Below are 21,732 nucleotides of genomic sequence, written 5' to 3' on the forward strand. Positions count from 1 at the left end.
CAGGCAGAACAAAGACAAAACGCACCCAGAAGTTCCCTCCCTCACTTTGAAAAATCCAGTTTCCTGATTGATCCTCTGATCAGGTGTTTGGTTCCCTTTGTTAACCCTTTACAGGTAAAAGAAACATTAACCCTTAGCTATCTGTTTATGACAGGGTCAGAGAGAGTTACAATGACTCTACAGTCCCATGATTAAGGCACTCACCTAGGACTGGGTATTTGAATCAAGGTCTCCCAAGTCCTGCATGAGTGCTCTAAGTGGTCAACTCTTCAGCATAAGAAGGGCACTACAATCACCACCTCTTTCTGCTGTATTTTGCCAGAGTAGCTGTGCTCAGAGCATGCCTTCTGGATTGGATCCCACAGGTGAGACAGGCAGGGGATACCTAGATTGAGAATGAAATCAGGGTTTGAACGTGAGCTGGATGCCAGTGTCCAGATTGAGACAGTTTTGCACATGCCCATTAGCAGGGATTTAGGTTCCTATGGGGTTAGGCAGCTGAGTGGGGGTTCTGAGGATCCACATTTTGGATTTAGACACCTGAAGTAGAAGGCAGCTTCCCACATCGCTCTGTGAAGCTGACACCTGATGTGAATAAGGCCCAGACTTTAGTGACTGAATTCTATCACCATGTGCCAGTAGTATATGTCAAATGAATTGTGGTTGTTCCAGTTCCCAGTAGAAAGGTGTTTTCCCCCTACTACATTTGGTCATAAATTAAGGATTTCATTATCCATGGCTGTCAGTATAGTACCTCTCAGAAACTCTTATATTAGGAAATTAAGGTATACAATGAGTGTTAAGACCTGATTTCACTCAGGATAACTTCATTAACATTAATAAATCCTGTAAACTCACTGAGCAAAGAGAATTGGGCCTATTAACATTAATTGTTCTTTAAAATATCTTTTTGAACAAGGCAAATAAGTATGTTATTGTATGTATGTTATTCTATCCACTTTACAATGACTTAGAATTATATTACTTTTTTCCCAAAATAAACAGGCACAATAGATACTTTTCCCCAAATGAGAGTTATTCCCTTCCCATGCACAAGTAGAAAGATGAAAAGATCTCATTTTCATTTAGTAAACACATATTTTGCAATACTGTATGCAATACTTCTGTAGTGTAATGTGCAAGACTTTGTTTTCCTAATAATTTATTGAAATTTCTAGGGTCCCATTGAATACTGTATACACTGAATAATGATTCCACAGCTGTGGTGTAGGCCCTGGGGTGTCTCAACATGCATTTTGTTGTTACATTCTCAGAAAATTGATTTTCAGCACAATAATTTTCAAAACAACATTATGTATAATTCCCCTCTTGGGTACTATGAAGGAACACATGGCATAATGCTATCCATAAAAATAGTTTTTAAAGTTTTGCCCACATAAAATAATAACAGATCCAATGGAGATGATTTTGCAGTTAGCAAAGCTTTTTTTTCTGTACTCAGTTTACTTGCATATCCTCATATTGTTGTTACTAGATTGCAGTGTGCTCTCCCGCATATCACCCAGCCTTTCCAGCTCTTCTCTTCAGGAGCTGACAACTCTGTTCTCAATCCAGAAAAGGCACATCGACTTCAACAGATCTGCTCATGTGCTTTGTTGGACTGGGGACAGAACACTCACTATGTTGCAGGATAGAGCCCTATGACTCTTCTAATTATTTTTTCCTGTAGCATATATGACATTTACACAATACTTGATGGTTTGATATGATACAATGACATTATTTGCATTTACTTGAAATTGCCACATATCTTACTCAAAGCTCCACCTCTCCTGATTAAAGTGGCTAATCTAAACTCGTACTAATCCCTCACCTACTGACCTCATATCACCATGAAATCTCTATATCTAGTTATAATGGAAGAGATATGTAAGTCTGGATAGAAATTTTTTGTTATTTATTTATCAAATCCAATTTACTTGTAAAATAAAGGATTTGATTACATAACTGTATTTTAGATATACTATTCTAAACTATTACCTCTCACATCTGAAACTAATAGTATAGGGCAAAATTCTGAAGCCCTTACTTAGTCCTCACTCAGCCAAAACACGCATTGGCCTGAATTCTGAAGCCTTTACTCAGACAAAATTCTCATTGGAATTAATAAAACTTTAGTCTATGTAAATAATTTCAGGATTTGACCCCTGTCATTTGGACCTTTATCACCTGTCAGTGTATTTCCCTACAATAAGACAACTTGGATTTTCTTGAAAATAGCAATACATAGCATACTTTGTACTTACCAATGCATCATTAACTCTGCCTTTGCATTCAGTGTGAACTTGATTCCTGTTTAACATGCCTTTCATGCCAGAAGTGTCTGAGGCACTTCACAAAATCATTAACCAAAAACTTTTAGAGAACAACTCTAATGTTAGTCTCCAGAAACAGAGACTCAGCAGTGATAGGTTTCATACTTTAAGTACGTTGATGTAAAGTCTAGATCCCTTCAGTTAAGAGCCCCAAATTGGGTACAGACAAAAAATGTTGGTCAGTTACAAAGTCTGACATGACTCACAATGTCAATCATTCACTTATGTAAACTGGACAAAAGACTTATCTTAAAGACTAATAGGCCAACTTTGTATCCTGTGTGATCCGTAAGAGAAAATCAACATGTATTGTAATTTTGTTTGGTTTTGCTTCCTTTCAAATTATGCCATACTATTAAAGCATTTAAGGGTACATTTTCTATGCAATGCATGGGGAGCTAAGCATAGTATTAACATTAATGTTAATAGTTATTTGATAACTGTAGCTGTACATATTACATTGGAATTTTTTTTATTACTGTTAAGTATTAATCTGCTGCCATAGTATATTACTCAAAAGGAATACGGAATAGCTTTAATTTAGAGTGTTACCAAAATTGAAAATAGGATGTTAACTAAAAAACAAAGTGTTCCTTTTTTTATATAAGCACTATAACCTATTTAAATATTTGAATTCTTGTTGTATGACATAGCCAAGTAAATTAGACTGTAGAATTCATGCCCTGCTTCAGAAAGAATGGTTTGATTCCTTGTGCTCTCAGTTGAGCTATGTTTCTAATATTGTGGTAATGACATTTCATATCTCAGTGCTCCAGCAAAATGGAATCCTCTGTCAAGCACTGTTCCCTTAGGGAAAATAAAAAAAAACATTGAAGATTTGAGATGTCATGTTACTGTAACAAAATCTAGATGGACTAGACGTTTCAGTAATAGATGGTAAACTCTGCCCTATTAATATGTGCTCCTGTGAACAGTTGTGCTTATTTTTAAAATGAGCCTGAGGGATCATAAGCAACATGGATTATATACATCATGTAAACATCTGTTTATTCTAGCATGCAGAGGTAGATTAGGTGTTTGTGGGGGCCCTGCCAACCCGTTTTGCCTGAAGTCCTCACTGCCCCGCCTCCCAGCACTCTGACAGGGAACAGGGTCAAGGCACAGGAGTGCCCATTTTTCTAGGGATCCCCAATTGGCCGAGGTCTCTGGGGACAGTCCCCATTGGCCCAGTGGCTAATCTGCCACTGCTAGCATAGGCATCACCTGATAAGAACTGAATTCTGTCATAGAGAGGTGACAATAAAATACACATATAGATACTCTACATCAGTGGTTCTCAAACTTTTCTACTGGTGACCCCTTTACATAGCAAGCCTCTATGTGCGACCCCCCCTTACAATTTAAAAACACCTTTAAATATATTTAACATCATTATAGATGCTGCAGGCAAAGCGGGGATGGAGGTGGAGGCTGACAGCTTGCAACCCTCCGTGTAATAACCTCGTTACCCCCTGAGGGGTCCTGACGCCCAGTTTGAGAATCCCTTCTCTACATAAAGGTAGTTGAGGATATGGTAGGAGCTATAGAAAGCTAATAGCCAAATATTTTCTGAAGTGAACACATGTTAACAAAGATCTATTTTAAAAGGAGATTTGTAAGGGCCTTATCCAAAGTCAATGCAAAGACTCCCATTAACTTCAGCAGGCTTTGGATCCAGCCTTGAAAGCACCAATATGAATATTTAAATGTGTTTGGATAATGCAGTTGCTTATACGTATCTTGAAATGATTTTCAGTCATTAGGATCAGCCTTTCTCTGTTAGATATAGATATAGAACAATCAGTAGACTCTCCCAAAGCACTCATCTATCTTCACATTGTCTGGCTATACCAGAAGAAGAACAGGAGGCACTAGAGGTGGTTTAATTAGGCCTCAACCTTTATTCTAAACTCTCTGGGAGTATCTGGTAGATAAAAGTGTGCAGAGCAGGAAATTCCATAAACATTTTCATATAATACCAGGGGGTTTACATCAGCCCTCCCCCTTACCAGTCCTGAACACCAGCCAACCCACTGCTGGGACTTCACCGTCCTCCCCTTAAATGAGGGCTGGAGAGGACTATAAAGGAGGTGGGATTTGCTTCCTGACATGTCAGTCATAGGAGCCTCAAACCTCCTCCTCTTGCCCCCTATTTTCTCTCTTTCAATGAATACCTCCTTTAAATCCTTTACCAATCCATTTTATCTGATGACTGTATCCTTTGGAGTACCTGCACTGGACATCCACCCCATGTTTACATAATGATTTGCAACATCCTACTTAATGCCCATTCCATGCTGCCCCAACTGAGCCCTCCCAAAACCACAGTGGGGAAGGCAAAAAACCCTTACTTCACCTTGGCCGATCTGGAGGTGAGGAGAGAATTCCTTCTCAGCCCCCCAAGAAAGGAGGGGTGTTGGGGGAGGGAGGTGCTGCGCCACCTGGTCCAGGAGAAGAAAAGAGGACTTTGCCTGCCTGGCATGGACCTATATAGTACTCTCTCTCTTCTGGTCACCTGAGGGGGAGGGATGGATGCTGACCTGCTCTGCAACTGCTGTAAAAGTCACTCTTACCCTTTAAAGTGAGACACATTTTCCTGTGTGGTGTGGTCATTTTTCAAGTTAGTAGTTGGGGAAAAAAGGCAAAGGCAGCACTTTGAAAGAAAGATGTTCTGATCCACCTTGAGACAAATGAATTATATTCATCTAAAGGCTATCTGAAGGTTTGTTTGTCAGTCTGTCTTTCTAATCAGTAATTCACACTTAAGGAATGATGCTTCTGTTGGCGTTGTTGCTCTCTAATCTTTACAGTGTCCTGGAATGGTTGGTAACACGAATCAAAAACAAACTTATTTTCTAGCCTAATTCTTAGGCATAGAAACCACCTGAAAATATCCAGAGGATCTTTCTTTTAATTTGTTAATGTTAGAGGTAACTGTTAATATTAACGGAATTTTTTGTTTCTAATCATTATTTTTCAGAAATTTTACTGTTGTTAATTCCAAAATCATTGTCGTCACTATAAGGCCTGAACCCAAAACAGCGGATTCATTTCTAGAGATAGAGTTAGCACATCTGGCTAATGTAAGTATTGCTGCAACAAATCTTTATTTCCAGCTGTATTCTTCTTTAAAAAAAAAGCCTGATAAAATCAAAGCACAGAGATACAAGGCATACTCTGAATAGACTGTTTTCATGTTGCGTGCGTACAGAACTGCCTGACCCTTTGTTTCTGTCATTCTTATAGTTTTCATTTATACAGCAATTTTCATAGGGAACTCTACATTAACTGCTTTGATAGATACAATGGCAAATGTAGTATTTGTACATTGGTTTTCCTTTTGTTATCAGATGAGGTCCATAGTGCAACACACGCTTCAGGCCTTTTCTTACTTTTTTCTTTGCCATTATGAGATACATGAAAGTCCGATTCATATTTGACTACATTATCAGAATATGAAAATGGAACCTCATTCCAGTTTTCAAGTTCTACAGATTCACAGGATCTTGTTTTTTCTGCTATTTACTTGGCCTGCATCATAATTAAAAGAGTTTAAAGCCAAAAAACCCTCTAAATTTAATTTCGTATTAAAGGGTGACTAGAGTTGTACAGAAATATCAAACAATTTTTCTTGCTGCTTTCAGCTACCTCTTGATATCAAAGACAACTTTTACCGGAAAGTTGTGTGAAGTAAGACATCCTGATAAGAACAAAGCCTATCGATCACAAGGCCAGTGATGTCTGAGACTTTATAATATGCAGAATTTCTGCCTGACTTTTTACATTGGTAATGAAGAGTTAGCAGTTATATTGAATCAAGGAGGAAAGAGACATTTAAGAAAGGCATATAAAATAAAGTTATTGTATTAACATAAAAGACTTCAAAGTTAATGGCATTTTGTTACATTTAATGGGACAAGTTCTCCATTGGCCTATTCGAATGCAATTTCACTGACATTAATGGAGTTACACTCAGCATCCTGTGGATTTGACCCAAAGACTCTGTAGGAAACTGGATGGCTATTGGAATTTATGTGGCAATCTGGCCCATTCATCTCTAAGTTTTTGGTTTACATCCAGCCCAGGCTGGAAGTGACAGAATATTATTACCATCTACTGACTATTCAGTAGTTGATATGAAATTAGGTTTATGGTCTCATCTAATTCCTAGTGATCAGAGATTACAAAGAACGTCACAAATGGTCCTCATGGTCAAGTTTAGCAGACAGGAAAAGATGGAACAAGCAAGGAGTCTGAGTTACCCTCTGAATCCTAGAGGTAGTATTTTAAAGTAAGGGTTTACACACATTGATATGGCAGTTTGGGGAAGCTTTTACACTGTTGCAGCCAATGTGGTACTTTTTCTATGGATTAACAGAAACTTCAATGTCCAGCAATGTCAGGAACGAAAATTTCACTAAAAAACATAATGGGCTGTATTCAGTCAGACTACTTTGAGGCATGGACCACAAATGAACATGGAAGCTCAGTCTTAGCACTTCATGTCTATTTATCAGAAAAGCGAGACAGCTTGTGGAAAATATTTCCCTTACTGTATTTAGGTAAGTCAGATCATGGAGATCTTCAGACGAGCTCAAACTACTTCTAGATCTTTGATTTTTGTTTATATTATTTTATTATTTATTAGTTGTGGAGTTATTTTTACAGCTCATAACTAAGTAATGTGAAAGGATCATTTCATATGTGGAAACTTGGTTGGTTAGTCACAGGGCTATAGCCCAGGTAGATGGGGGAAAGAAAAGAGAAGATTGTAATGACTTTGTTCATAGCTTTAAAATAAGAGGTAAGAAACAATCAAGGTAATATCAGTAAGTTCTGTATTAGTGTTGAAATCAACTGAGAAATCTAAAGTAAGTAATTAAAATGGCATGATGTAAACAAGGCAAAAGGAAGGTTAAATGAATGTCTTCACAGGTTGATTTCTAGAAAAAGACATTAAAGAGGGACCTGTTTCTTTAGCTTGTTTGTTTTATTATTCTTTTTTAAAATGTACAGACCCAGCACTTGCCCATTTTCCAGTTCTTTAGAAAGGTTCATTCTGGCAATGGGAGATGCAGGACATCAATTGTGATCTGGCATTGTCTACCTTTTGTAACAGGATATTAATGAGTACTGTATTAGCACAGGACTAGGAAATGCTGACAAGGCAAGAGGATAGTAACCTTGTCAATAACATTATGGACCTGGCACTGTTTTCTTCTGGCTCAATTTTAGCTCAATAATATTTTACTCCAAATATCTGAAAGTTTTCTCCAAATTATACAGCCAGACAACTGCCCCCATGTGGAATCTCACTGAAGTCACTGTGACACCACATGAACATGGGAGTTATCCTGTGCCAATCCAAATGCAGAATCCTGGCCTAAAAACTGGGAACAGAAATTGATTTTACAATTTTGAATGGCTTTAATGTTTAGTGGTTTTCTGTTCATGATAGTTTCCCAGATGAGATTTTATATAAAGAAGAGCAATTGGAGATGCTGTGGCACATTCTCTGATTTGTGTCTTTTGCATTTTTAGACTGAGTGATCTTCATTTTCTTTATTAGAATTTACCTCAGCTGAAAATTAGAATCTAATTTTCTCTAATTATAATGTCTTAATATACCATAATCTGTCTTTTAACTTTGAACATCACACACAGTAATTAAGGTGAAAATGGTTTTACTTCATGTCTAGACTTTTGACTATTATACATTAATGGCTCAGAGTTTAATCATGATGTCAATTAAGTGGGCTAATTATTAAATTAATTATATTAAATATTAAATAGGAATTAAAATGCAGACACTTTATTCCAATTAATCTTGTCTAGAAGTTTTCTTTGTGGTGTTGCTCTTTTCAAACTTTGCCTTTTTTAATATTATCTATACTATACCAATCAAAAAAGTCTGTAGTTGAATGGATTAATGATTAACTTGTGATCTCTAAAATGTACTCAGGGAGCTGTGGAAGTATAGTTACATTTTTTTAATTATTATTTTTGTTAATTTATTTGTCACCTGATTGATTAAAATAAATTCTATTATGTATACATCTGAGATGTAGAAGGGCTTCTTGCACAAACACGCATAAGTAATTGCGAAAAAGACATATGTGCATGTGAAAACCTCTGTTGGTCACAGCTAGAATATTTCAGGGCTTTATTTTCAAACAATAAAATGTGAATTAATAAATTCCATTCTAACTACTTATAATAGGTGTTCATGTGCTCAAAATGAATGCATTACTATAATTGCATTTTACACTCAAATTTGGTATTTATTCATAACATTTAATTATTTTACATATATATATACTACCCATCAGTGGTATACCCAAATATTTTACCCATCAGTGTGTGTGTGTGTGTGTGTGTGTGTGTGATCGGTAAGCTATTTGAAATATAGCACTTTATAGTATTTGAACTTGTAGTTGGTTTTAAATATAGCGCAGACCATGGTACTCTGTAACATGCTAATATAGCTTGCAGTGTGTTGCTCGCAGTACACGGTATTTAATGCCATCCAGTATGATCACAGGTGGATTATATGAGCAGTATGATCATGATTGTGACATTTTTCTAATAGTTATGCTGGGAAAGGCGCCAACATCATGGACTTAGTTCCAGAAAGAATGTGAAATGCCATCTCCTAACTTTGCAGAACCTCTGCTCCTATATCAAAGGACAATGCAGCAGCAGCAATCTAGTAATATTATCAGAGTTAAAGCTTCTGGTTTTGATTACTTCCACTAAAACTTTGACTTCCAATTATTGTGGGCCTACATAGCACGCACAATTATGCACCATGTCTTGAATATTGAAAGTTTTATGTACCACACCTATGTATTTCTACTGCCAGTGTGTCAAGGATTTTTGGAGGACTATCAGTGACATTTATGCTGCTTTCAATGTCACAGTTTCATCTCCTATTCATTTCCATGGTGAGTCACACTCCCCTCTCCATGTGAATGAGCTCCAAAAGGGCCACAGATTTGTGACCTGAAAACTATGTGGATTTGCCTTGGTACTGGGCATTGATTGAAATGTTCTTCTTTAAAATCATTCTTTTAGCTAAGTCTGAACAGGGTCACCTTTTTCTCAAAGTATTTTAAAGTCTTTTCTCCATGCAGTATGGAAATAGATAGTGTAGGCTGTCCATCACTGGGGAAAAAAATCACAGCTACGTGCCTGTATAGTGGCATCGGTTTTAGGCATAAGTTTTAAGTATGATCATGACTGCATAAGAATGAATACAGGTAGATTACTTCAAGTCTCAAGACACTTTCAAGATGCAGAATCCTTTTTTATTATAATGTTCCTGTTATTGCCAATTGTGATTCTTCCACAATCTCTTCTATTGATGCTTCAGAATACTTTGGGCCGTGGTACAAGATGCATACACTGGCTGTGTATGTGGCTGTTATGTGTTTTTAGTCTTTTATTTTAGATTATGAAGTCACTTATCTATGTTCGTAAGGTGTGATGTGAATTTAAAGTACCACATGTATTTTTAAATAATTATACCAAACTCAGATCATTTAATATAGTCACCAAACTAGTGAACTACAAGATCCAAACTTCATTAAATATGTTTGTTTCTGGAGTCTGGAAGAGAAAGCTATGCCTGTCTGTAAAAAGGGTGATAGAAGAATTCTAACAAATGGGTGGATATTTTCTTTCATTAATATTAATAAATAGTTTCTGCATTTTGAAACAGCTGTGAAATAAAATGATGTGTGTGAAAGTGCTTCTTTAAAAATATTGTCCACTGGCAACCTGAACAACTGACTTTTTCAATACTATCCTAAGACTGGTATATAAAGATGAAAATTACTTGATCATTTTAAACTATTCCTTGCAATTTCCATTGTTTTTCTTTTCCATCAATCTTTTGTTGGTGGAGTTGTGCTTTTGTGCCCAGTTTCTATTTTAATTGATTCCTAACTTTAAGATATCTGTGCCAAAAGTGCTATATATGACTTCTAGGAGAACATTACATGAACATCATGACAAAATATGTCTTGTGCATGTAAAATAGAACCTTGAAATCTGTTCCTTTAGATGTCTGCAGTTTTGTTTGTGATTCTGTATTATACATCTACTGTAGTTTGTGTAGCTGTGGCTTCATGCATACCCAATCTTTACAACAAACGGTCCTGCAGTCTTTACTCAATCAAAATGTTCATTAGAGTTAATGTACACTTAGCCTGAAAAAACATTTGTTGGATTGGGCCCAAACTTTGAATTTTAGTCTTCACTTCATAGTGGACAGAAGGAAATAAGAGCAATAATAAAGAGCCTTCAATTTTCTGAAATATTACCCCACTTTAATATGTGTAAGAAACTGAGATTTAGGGCCCAGGCTCCCACTGATATCAATGGGAGTTGAGCTGGGCTAATACTGAGTAGGAAAAAGTAGAATATTTGCTTTGATGTAAACCTTTTACCATTAATGGCGCAAAAGATCCAGAAGGCCGTTAATTTTCTCTCTTCATTAAATAATCTACCAGTATAGCCAGTTTCTACAGTGAACTTCTCCTCCGGCAGCCTTGGCATTGGGCCTTAGTAAGAGGCAGGACTGGAATGTGACCAAAGTGTTACTGTGCCCCAGCTATTCTCCACTGGTGGATGGCCTGTTGTGATCAATAGTCAGTTGGGCTACTTTAAAGTGTGTGGGTCCAAGAACTGGCATCAGAAATAGGGAGTCTCAGTCTAAGCACTGTTAAGGCTTTATCTACATACAAAAACGGTACTGATTTAACAAAATCAGTTTAGAAAGTGATGTAGTTAAATCAGCTCAACCGCCTAATGTGAATATTCTGAAATAGAATTAGGAATGTCTACAAAAATGGGATGCAACAACTAAACTACGTAGACTCATAGAAGATTAGAGTTGGCAGAGAACTCAGGAGGTCATCTAGTTCAACCATCTGCTCAAAGCAGGGCAAACCCCAAGTAAATCATCCCAGCCAGGGCTTTGTCAAGCCAGGCCTCAAAAACCTCTAAGGATGGAGATTCCACCTCCTCTCTAGATAACCCATTCCAGTGCTTCACCATACTCCTAGTGAAACAGTGTTTCCTAATATCCAACTTAGACCTCCCCACTGCAACCTGAGACCATTGATCCTTATGCTGTCATCTGCCACCACTGAGAACAGCCTAGCTCCATCCTCTTTGAAACCCACTTCAGGGAATTGAAGGCTGCTATCAAATCCCCTCTCACTCTTCTCCAGACTAAATAAGCTTAGTTCCCTCAGCCTCTCCTCATAAGTCATCTGCCTCAGCCTCCTAATCATTTTTGTTGCCTGTCTTACATACAGTGCAACTCCTCCACCTTTTTTCCCATGCCTATACTTCCTGAACAGTTTATACTCATCCATGACAGTGCTCCAGCCATGTGAGCTACCCCACCAAGTCTCTGTTATTCCAATCAGATCATAGTTCCTTGACTTTGTCAGAACTTCCAGTTATTCCTGCTTGTTTCTCAGGCTTCTTGCATTCGTGTACAGGCACCTAACATAACTAGCCAATTGCCCTACTTTCTCAGTATGCAGCAGGAGGCCTCCCCTGTTGCACCCTCTTCCTTGTGTTTCCTCCCAGTATCCCACTTCCCCTAACTCTGGGCTTAAGTCACCATCCCCCAGCTAACCTAGTTTAAAGCCCTCCTTAATAAGTTATCAAGCTTACATAAATTGCTCCACTGATTTTGGTAAATTAATACCGTCTTTGGGTGCAGATAAGACCTAAAATTCTGTCTATTGAGAATAACTAGTCCATTAGTTAACTGATTGGGCAGCATTTTGAGAGTCTTTTATTCATCCTTTTTGGAATGGAATACAGGGGGGAAATTGAAATTACTTAAATAATATGAACTGGGCAGGCTCCACATTTAGGTAACTGGCACATTTGGACCCAATACCATAGTCCTTTCCTAGTCAAAATTCCAAGTGGCTTCATGGAAACAACTACAGGACTGTTTCCTGAGTAGGGACGATAGACTCAATACTACAAGGTGCTCAGTGCGCTCTATGAAGTGCTGAGTGCCCTCAACTCCCACAGACTTCAATTTGTTTTTCACTCCCATTGATTTCAAACCTCTTCAAACTGAGGGTGATCTTTTAGGATCAGGTCCTGAACTAGGACTGTGGGATTGAGCACTTTATTGGTTACGTACACCAGTAACTAATGGTATTGTTTGTTTGTTTGCTTTTAGGGCACATTGAATCCCTATTGTGTGCTGTGGGATGATTCGAGAATGTAAGTGACAGATGTTTGCTTCTATTACTATGGATTAAATATTCCAAAACACGTAAAAATATTTAACTTGCCAGACAGTCAACAGTGGTCATTATGAGGGCATGGAAAATGTGCAATCCACAGAGTGAAATTATTTCCTTTCTATAGTCTGCAGTCACATTGTAATGCAGATTTGAAAGACAGTTTGCTTGTTTTTCTATTACTAATCCTGAATTAGTAGAATATCTCACCAACAACTATCATAGAGTTTAAGGCCTGAAGGGATGACCAGATCATCTAGTCTGACCTCCTGTATATCACAAACCACCAACACCACCAAATGCCCACACACTAAACCCAACAACCCAAATTAGACCAAAGTATTACAGACTATATTAGATTAGTCTGTTACGTGCCACATGCAGGGAATAAAAGGGACTGAGATGCACCAGTCCTTGAGCCCCTGCAATGAAAGGGAATTGATTAATTGAGAGAGAGCCATGCGACTGAGGAAGCTGAAGCTGTTGAAAGATTTGAAATTTTGGGAATACCATGGGAGATATATTAGTCATCAGTGAATAGGTGGGACCATCAAAGAGTCATGATAAGTATAATTTATATGGCTCTGCAGTTTATCACATGGATTTCACCACCATCTGGTACACATGTATATGCACACTATTTTATGAGATGGTGCTTTTTGTCTTGCTTCTGCATGTTAACCTATCACTTTACCAAAAGTCTGAAAAGCATTCCTTTACTCTATAGTTCCCCAAAACATTTCCCCCCAGTCATTATTGGAAAAGGGGGGGGGGGTCTAGGGACTTAGTATTAGCTGTGAGGGCATTTTATGATTCATGATGACTTTCTGTTGGCCTGGTTATTAGTTGTGTTTGGGGCATTTTATTTGAGTCCATTTGATTATATTATGGAATTTGTATTCTAATATTGTGAGTTTTAAATTAATGCAAAAGCTCCCAGCAGACTGGACAGATTCTTATAATTTATAAATCTAAATAAATAAATATATACACCATTATACAATTAGCTGGGTGCCTTGGGTTGTTGACTTGTTTTGTGTTTTGTTTTGTTTTGTGTTCACTTTCCTCTAAAGCGTCAGGAATTTGCTATTGCAGAAACAGGAGACCAGATATAATGGATTAATAGTCTGATTTAGTGTTGAAAATCATGTGGAGCTTTGTTGTGCTCATATGCTTCAAAAATGGCTAAGTTCTTCACAATCCAAATTTCACAAGAACTTTGGGGATCAATCCAACAAGAAAGTAGTCAGCATGTAGTAAAAGATGCTTAGCTACTCACTGTTCCACAACAGGGAAAAAAAAGGTGCTTTAAAGTAAGTGTTTTTCGGATACGGTAAATGTTGCATTTAGCATCTGCATCAGATAGCTATAACTGCTGAATTTTTTAAGCCATCTTCCTGGCAAGTCGCCTAGATCTTAATCTCAATGTACTACAATTCCATATGTGGTAAATTATATGTTTCTCTGGTGATGCTCTCAGTTTAATAAATGCTCCAGAAGTGGGTGAAACTTTCTTTTCCTGGATTTTAAACATTCTGCACAGGCTATTGTTCAGTGATTGATAGCTCTTTTTTCATACACTCATGGAGAAGCCCCTGAATCTATACTGTGAGCTGTCTGATCAGGTCTGGCTCTGCATTCTTGCTGCAATTTTATGGTGCATCTTTCTTCTACTATTCTTATTATGTGGTTTTATATGTGGTATGTCTAATTGTTTGTAGAAATTATGTCTATTTCATTCCTAGTTATGGAATAGAATTATATAACTTTTTTTTATCTAGATAACTTTTTAGAAGGCTTTCCTTTTATCTGTCTATCAGGCTTGCTGTCTGTCTCTCTGCATCTAGTTATTGTTTTTGTATAACATTAAGACAGGTACAACTAACTACATGAAGGATCATAGCATGAATTATATATGTTAAAATACAATTTCTCATAGTGGTGCAGCATTCATTTTGGCTGACACTTCCAAAATATACAGTGCCTTTATTATGCTGATTTAGAATGAGGTTCTTTAGAGGTTGGGCTATTCCTTCAGTGTCTCCACTTTCCCAGATGATTAACTGAATAGCATCAACAGCAGAATGTATGACAGTGGACATTTATTTTTTTCTCTGGAATTAGTGTGACCATTTTAATCTCTGCATTTCATTCCAGTTTTGGCCTTCCATAAAATTTTGGGATGCTGAATGTTTTTCACATCAAAGCATGTGAAAACATACAAAGTATGTTTTATTGAAATTCTGAGCTGAATTGGTCCACTGTCTGAAAGCTTTTGAAAAAGAAATCCTCTCCTTGCCACCAAATTCTTTCACATGAGCAAAGAAAGATTTAAAGGAACTGCTGTCACAAACTGCATGCAGTACATTGGATCCATATTCATCCAAGACAGGGAGGAGAGGAACCAGTCAACCACCCATCTATCACCTCACATCCTTCACCATGTGCAACAGATAACAAGCTGGGTGCAATATAACCACTGCTACAATCAGGGCACCCTTCTCACTGTTCGATGCCAGTGCCATTCACAGATACAGTATCAGTGGTCTGAAAATTGGTCCACATAGGGATTTCCATACTGGATTAGACCAGTGACTTGGATTTGGATTCAGGATACCTAGGTTCAATTCCAGGCAAAGACTCCCTGTATGCCCTATATGCCAGCAAGTTAAAAAAGTATGGGATTGGATTAATGGACTATAAGGTGGATAGAAAACTGGCTAGATCGTCGAGCTCAACAGGTTGTGATCAATGGCTTAATGTCTAGTTGGCAGCTGGTTTTTAATGCAGTGCCACAGGAGTCTGTCCTGGAGTCAGTTTTGTTCATCATCTTCATTAATGAGCTGGATGATGGGATAGATTGCACCCTCAGCGAGTTTGTGGATGACACTAAGCTTGGGGGAGAGGTAAATACACTGGAGGGTAGGGACAGGGTCCAGAGTAACCTAGACAAGTTGGAGGATTGGGCCAAAAGAGATCTGATGAGGTTCAACAAAGATAAGTAGAGTCCTGCACTTAGGATGAACGAATTCCATGCTCTGCTACAGGCTGGGGACTGACAGGCTAAGCAACAGTACTGCAGAAAAGGACCTGGGGATTACAGTGGGCAAGAAGATGGTCATAAGTCAACAGTGTGCCCTTGTTGCCAAGAAGGCTAACGGCATATTGGGTTGCATTAGTAGGAGCATTGCCAGGAAATCAAGAGAAGTGATTATTCCCCTCTATTCAGCACTGGTGAGGCCACATCTGGAGTATTACATCCAGTTTTGGTCCCCCCACTACAGAAAGGATGAGGACAAATTGGAGAAAGTCCAGCAGAGGGAAACAAAAATGAGTAGAGAGCTGTGGTACATGACTTATGAGGAGAGGCTGAGGGAACTGGGCTTATTTAATCTGTGAAAGAAAAGAGTGGAGGCGGGATTTGACAGAGCCTTCAACTACCTGAAGGGAGGTTCCAAAGAGGATGGAACTTGTCTGTTCTCAGTGGTGGCAGATGACCGAACAAGGAGCAATGGTCTCAAGTTGCACTGGGAGAGAGATCTAGGTTGGACATTAGGAAACACTGTTTCACTAGGATTGTGGTGAAGCAATGGAATGGGTTATTTAGGGAGGTGGTGGAATCTCCATCCTTAGAGGTTTTTAAGATCAGGCTTGACAAAGTCCTGGCTGGGATGATTTAGTTAGCGTTGGTCCTGCTTTTGAGCAGGGGGTTGGACTAGATGACCTCCTGAGGTCTCTTCCAATCGTAATCTTCTATGATTCAATGACCTTGGGCAAGTCACATCATCTACTCTGTGCCTCAGTTCCCCATATGTAAAGTGGTGGTAATAGTACTTCTCTACCTCAGTGGGGGTTGTGAGGCTAAAATCTGTTAATGATGGAGTGGTACTCTGCCACTATCATTATTTGGGCCATATGAGTACATGGATAGACAGAATGACATAATGCATCACATGGTTTTCAGTGAGCACTGACCAACTTTTTAAAAAATCAGGTGTGTTTTTTTTTTTTGTAATAGATGTTACTTTTTGGCAGGCAATATGTCACATTTGCTGCTTGCCCTTAAAACTGCCCTTGACTCATTAAGGAAAAGATTACTAGGATTTGGCGGTCCTTCCCTGCCAATTTCTGCAGCAAAGATGAGATAACAGTATGGAAGATATTCATTTGTCCATATGGCATATATCTGTCATAGCACCATGTGCCCCCGAATACCCAATTGTCTGGAGGGCAACAGAGAAACAATTAAATAAAAAATTTATTACCTTGAATGTTTTGTTCAGGTTCAGCATGAGTTTTGGCAAGTCTGATTTGTTCTATTTTCTTTTTCCAATCAGGTTCACCCATTTCTAATTTACACTGACAGGAGTTCATACGTTTACCCTAAATGTGTCAAATTATGAATATCTGCAAGCAAAAAATAAATTGTGAGATTTTACAAATTTCAGGAAGTCACCCAAGGCCAACATTTTGGTGTTTCTGCCAGTAAAAATATATTCATGTTAAAAAATACTTTTTTTAAAAAATCTACTACCTCAAATAATGTTTTTTTTTCAAATTTGTGCATTGTTTCATTTTGCCATTTTTCTTAAAGTGAAAATAGCTTCTTTTAGAAAAAATTAAAATGAAAAAATTTTCCCACAGTTTTACCTGCAATGTAAATTGTTTCTCATAACTCTACGGTACCCACAGACTTATTGCTTATTATTATTATTATTATTATTTTAGCAATAATTTCATGTTGCTAAAATTGAAATGGATCATTGATCTGTCTCTCCCTCCCCCTCTCTTTCGTCTTTAAAATTGGGATGATAATCGGTCTAAATCACTTTTTGCTCTTTACTTTTTGGCCAGTTTTGCCATCTTTTGAAAAGATTCAGGAAGAGACTTTGAAAATCAAGACAAAGGTGTCTTAAACTGAACATCTTTAAATTGAGACACCCCAAATCAGTAGTGACTTTTGAAAAAAAAAATAGCACTAATCTTACTTTACATGTCCATGTAAAATAATATTGAGTGGTATTCTTCTGGCCAAAAGGGCAGTAGAACAGGGCTACATTTTTCTATAAGTAAAATTAAAGCTTATTGAAAATGACAAAAGTGTACAAAAATGAATATAATTGAGTTCTTTGGAACTATAACCACTTATACCAACTGAGGCTCTGCCCGTTACATTGACTTAAGTTGGAATAGTGGATGCCCAACCTTTAGGAAAATTAGACTCTTGTTGTCTTGAGCTAAGCTGCTTTTAAAAACAATGGCTGCTTTTTCAAATTTTTGGCTTCCAGCCTAGTGAATAAAATGCCTTCTCTGTGAGTGGTGAGTCAATCTCAGATTTAAAGCTTCCATGTTTGTATTTATGAGTTCTCCATGGCCAAGTTAACTATAGATGTACCCTTACTTACCAGATAATTGTTCCTTCATAAAACTATCTTTATAAATAGCTTTATAGAACTTTGTATGGATGAATCTGTAAATGCCACATTACATATTCAGAAATTTCTTATTATCCTGCAGAGAAGTGCTCAACTAAGGCCCCAGTTCTAAGGAGTAACATACTCTGCAAGGAGCCCATCTGATTTCAGTGTTCAGATACTTGTGGAGTAGAAGGACTGACCCAAAGTCCACTGAAGTTAATAAAAAGACTCCCATTCACTTGAGTAGGCTTGGATCAGACAAAAAGTTACTGTTTAATATGCAGGGATGAGGATGGGAATCAGGCCTTACTAAGGATATTTTTTAAAAACATGATTGTGATGACTAATAACATTATACTTTGATGCAGAAGGACTTATTCCACTAACATTGTGCACATCTTTTACTAGAGAAAATTGAGGAGCTTTCTATTCTTTTTTTAAAAAAAAGAGAGAGGTCTTTTTGATTTAAATCATTATAAAATGAATCCGTGTATATGGGAGGAATTCATAATTCAGGCACTTATTGTCACACTGCCTTTTAGTAACACCTATGCTTCTCTGAATAGGGAGATGCATTGCCTGATAAGAATTACAGCTAAAAGAGAAAATTAATTTCATCATTGCTGATAATTTTTAATTACTGCTGCTAAGTGATGAATCAACCTCATTTTGTGAAGAACACAATTACTATTTATTGCCTGTGTATACATATATATTTTGGGAAACTAAAAATAAGCAGGGGGAGAGTTTGAGATGTCAGGAAGGTATAATTTTGAAATGTAGATAAAAAAGGGTTAGCTGGTGCAGGATTGCTCTCGAGTTTTAAAGATTGGAATATAATCTTCAATTTTGAAACAGAGCATCCTTACTTGACTTTAATCTGTTGGTGGGTTTGTAGTGCAATATGAGAACAGAAGATAACGGTCTAATCTCTTGGAGTAAGGATGAGGACAGGACAGAAATGTATCACGGTTTAGTTGTACCATCTGTGTTTCCAATAAAAATGGAAAGGGTGAATTCATGAGCTTAGCTAAGAGAGATAGGAGATAAATTTCAATGAGAATCCTTATTTCACATATTAATGTTCACTGTGGCATGCTGAGGCGACAGCATCTGTGCCTACTACCTGGTCTTGAAATTTGATTGAAACTAGTAGGAAAACACAGTACATGCATATATCTCTGCTAACACACTACCGAGACCTCTTCTGACACTGTGGTAAATAAAACACTGTACCCAGATGGGGCGGGGGCTTAGTTCTCGTGATGTCACTTAGACAGTGAGGCCACCAAAGACATCATGTGACTCTCTGATGTTCTGTTCTGAATCAAATCTGTCACATTACAGTGTAGGGTGCTTGTGAAGGACGGGTGTCTGTTGACCCTGTCCAGCCATCATATTTTAAGTCTTCTAGTGGGTCTTTTTCATCCTACTTTCATTGGATCATAGTCAAAGAAGATTCTCACAGGGAAGTTGGTAGCCATCCAGAGCAGAAGTCCATACCACCTAAGAACTTTTGGTGGCTGTTTGAGAGAGCCGAACCGGTTTAGTTAGAACACTGATCTCTTCATTCAACTTGAATTCACGCCATTTGATGTTTTTGATCATTCAGAAATGGTATTCTCGGCTTCATCTCTCTGCTTATTGGGGTGTTTGGTTCGCAAAAGATGTTGTTGATGAGGCACCCCATTACTGAAGATGCTTTTGCAGTGAGGGCTTTAAGTTCTTTCTGAAAACCACCCATGTCATCACCAACAGACCCAGTGAAATCCCCAGTAATCTGTGCTGAGTTGTGTCTCACTAAGATGTTGGAGCCCTCAGAGTGTTTGAAATTGCTGATTTGAAGAGTTTCAGTTTTATCCCAATTAATGTTCAGGCCAATTCTTGCCACTGAGCTTTCCAGGATTTTAAGTGCCGCAACTAGCTCACACATTGATTCATCAATTACCACTATGTCATCAGCAAAATTGTTGTTAATGATGTTCTTAGAATCAAGGCATATGCCTAAGATGCATTTACTATGGGTATGTCTACACTAGAAATGTAAGTCGACCTGTATTAGTAATTACTGCAGTGGTGCATGTCCACAGTACCCTCCTTGGTATCACCAAGAGCGCTTCCACCGACCTAAGAAAGGGAAGTGTGTGGAGCTCCACTGGAAGCTCCCTTCTGGGAGCCTGGCTGCCCCACAAGCTCCTGGGCTCCCTGGTGGCTGGCCCCCCCTCTGCTCCCTGTTTGGTTGACATATGTTTCCTATTACATTGCTGTTTATAGCAATGTAGTGTCCCCTTACCTCCCTGCTGCCGGAGCCTTTCCTCTCTGCAGGAAAAGACTCCACCAGCAGGGAAAAGGTCAGGGGAAGGCAGTAGGATTCCAACAGTGGGGAAAAGATCTGTCAGTTCTCAAGCACTGGAGCCCTTACCACTTCAGGCAAAGGTTCTGGCAGTGGAGAAAGGCTATCAGGTCCCTGCTGCTGGAGCCCTTCCCCACCCAGAAAAAGACTCTGGCAAGGGGGGAAGCCTCTGACAGCTCCCTTCTGCTGGAGCTTTTCCCCTTTGCAGGGAAAGGCTCTGGCAAAGGGGAGGCAGCTGGGAAAGGTTCCAGCAGTTCCCTGCTACTGGAGTCCTTCCTCACCACAGGGAAAGATTCTGGCAGTGGAAAGGCATTGACAGAGCCTTTTGCTGACACACCACAGTGTAGGTGCAGCCTTATTTTCACTATGACTTGTAATTACACTTGTACTATACACTGCCGCCAGTGGAGTGTAGAGGTAGCCTAGGAATCACATGCATGTATCCAAAGATGGAGTTTTGCCCTTAGAACTTTGCTCTCATTTATAGCACTGTAAAATTAGGAGTATTTCCACTGAGGTCAGTGGAGTAGATCAGCATTACACTTGTATATGTGAGTTCAGAATTGGACCCAGATGTCCCAGTCTAGTAAAGTATGTAAGCACATGCATAATCTTAAGGACATGAATGGCTCTGTTGAAAGTAATGAAATATTCACGTTTAAAATTATGGATTGTGACAGATCCAAACCAGTGGGGTGCAGGAGTCTGGTAGAGAGCAAATATACTGGTCACTGGATGAGTAGTTTTCTGTTCCCTGAGTGACCAGAGCAGGAGCTGCACTAGATTAATCAGGAACCTGATAGAACCAATTATGGCAGCCAGGCTGATTAGAACACCTGTAGCCAATCAAGGCAGGCTAATCAAGGCACCTGGGTTTAAAAAGGAGCTCACTCCAGTCAGGTCTGGGGAGGGGGAAGCGGAAGTGGAGCGCAAGCGAGCGAGCGAGCGGAAGCCAGAGGAGAGGAAGTGCATGTGAGGAGCTGGGAGCAAGAGGCACAAGGAGCTGAGAGCGAGAAGCTGTGCTGCTGGAGGACTAAGGAGTACAAGCGTTATCAGACACCAGGACGAAGGTCCTGTGGTGAGGATAAAGAAGGTGTTTGGAGGAGGCCGTGGGGAAGTAGGCCAGGGAGTTGTAGCTGTCGTGCAGCTGTTACAGGAAGCACTATAAACAGCTGCAATCCACAGGGCCCTGGGCTGGAACCCGGAGTAGAGGGCAGGCCCGGGTTCCCCCCAAAACTCCCAACTCCTGATCAGACACAGGAGGAGTTGACCCAGATTGTGAGAAAGATCACTGAGGTGAGCAAATCTGCCAAATAAGCGCAGAACCCACCAAGGTAGAGGAGGAA

General features: G+C 38.8%; 1 protein-coding gene across 8 annotated transcripts in view; it reads left to right on the forward strand.

Moving 5' to 3' along the window:
• ADGRB3 (adhesion G protein-coupled receptor B3) overlaps positions 1–21,732 on the forward strand; it is a 643,293-nt gene that overhangs the window by 406,337 nt on the left and 215,224 nt on the right. For all 8 annotated transcript variants that reach the window (XM_075063748.1, XM_075063744.1, XM_075063743.1 and 5 more), the window contains 2 exons: positions 5,317–5,419; positions 12,553–12,596. In XM_075063748.1, the coding sequence (XP_074919849.1) occupies positions 5,317–5,419; positions 12,553–12,596 (147 nt within the window). The remainder of the gene's footprint in view (positions 1–5,316; positions 5,420–12,552; positions 12,597–21,732) is intronic.

Source organism: Chelonoidis abingdonii, chromosome 3, assembly GCF_003597395.2.
Source record: "Chelonoidis abingdonii isolate Lonesome George chromosome 3, CheloAbing_2.0, whole genome shotgun sequence".
Lineage (NCBI taxonomy): Eukaryota > Metazoa > Chordata > Testudines > Testudinidae > Chelonoidis > Chelonoidis abingdonii.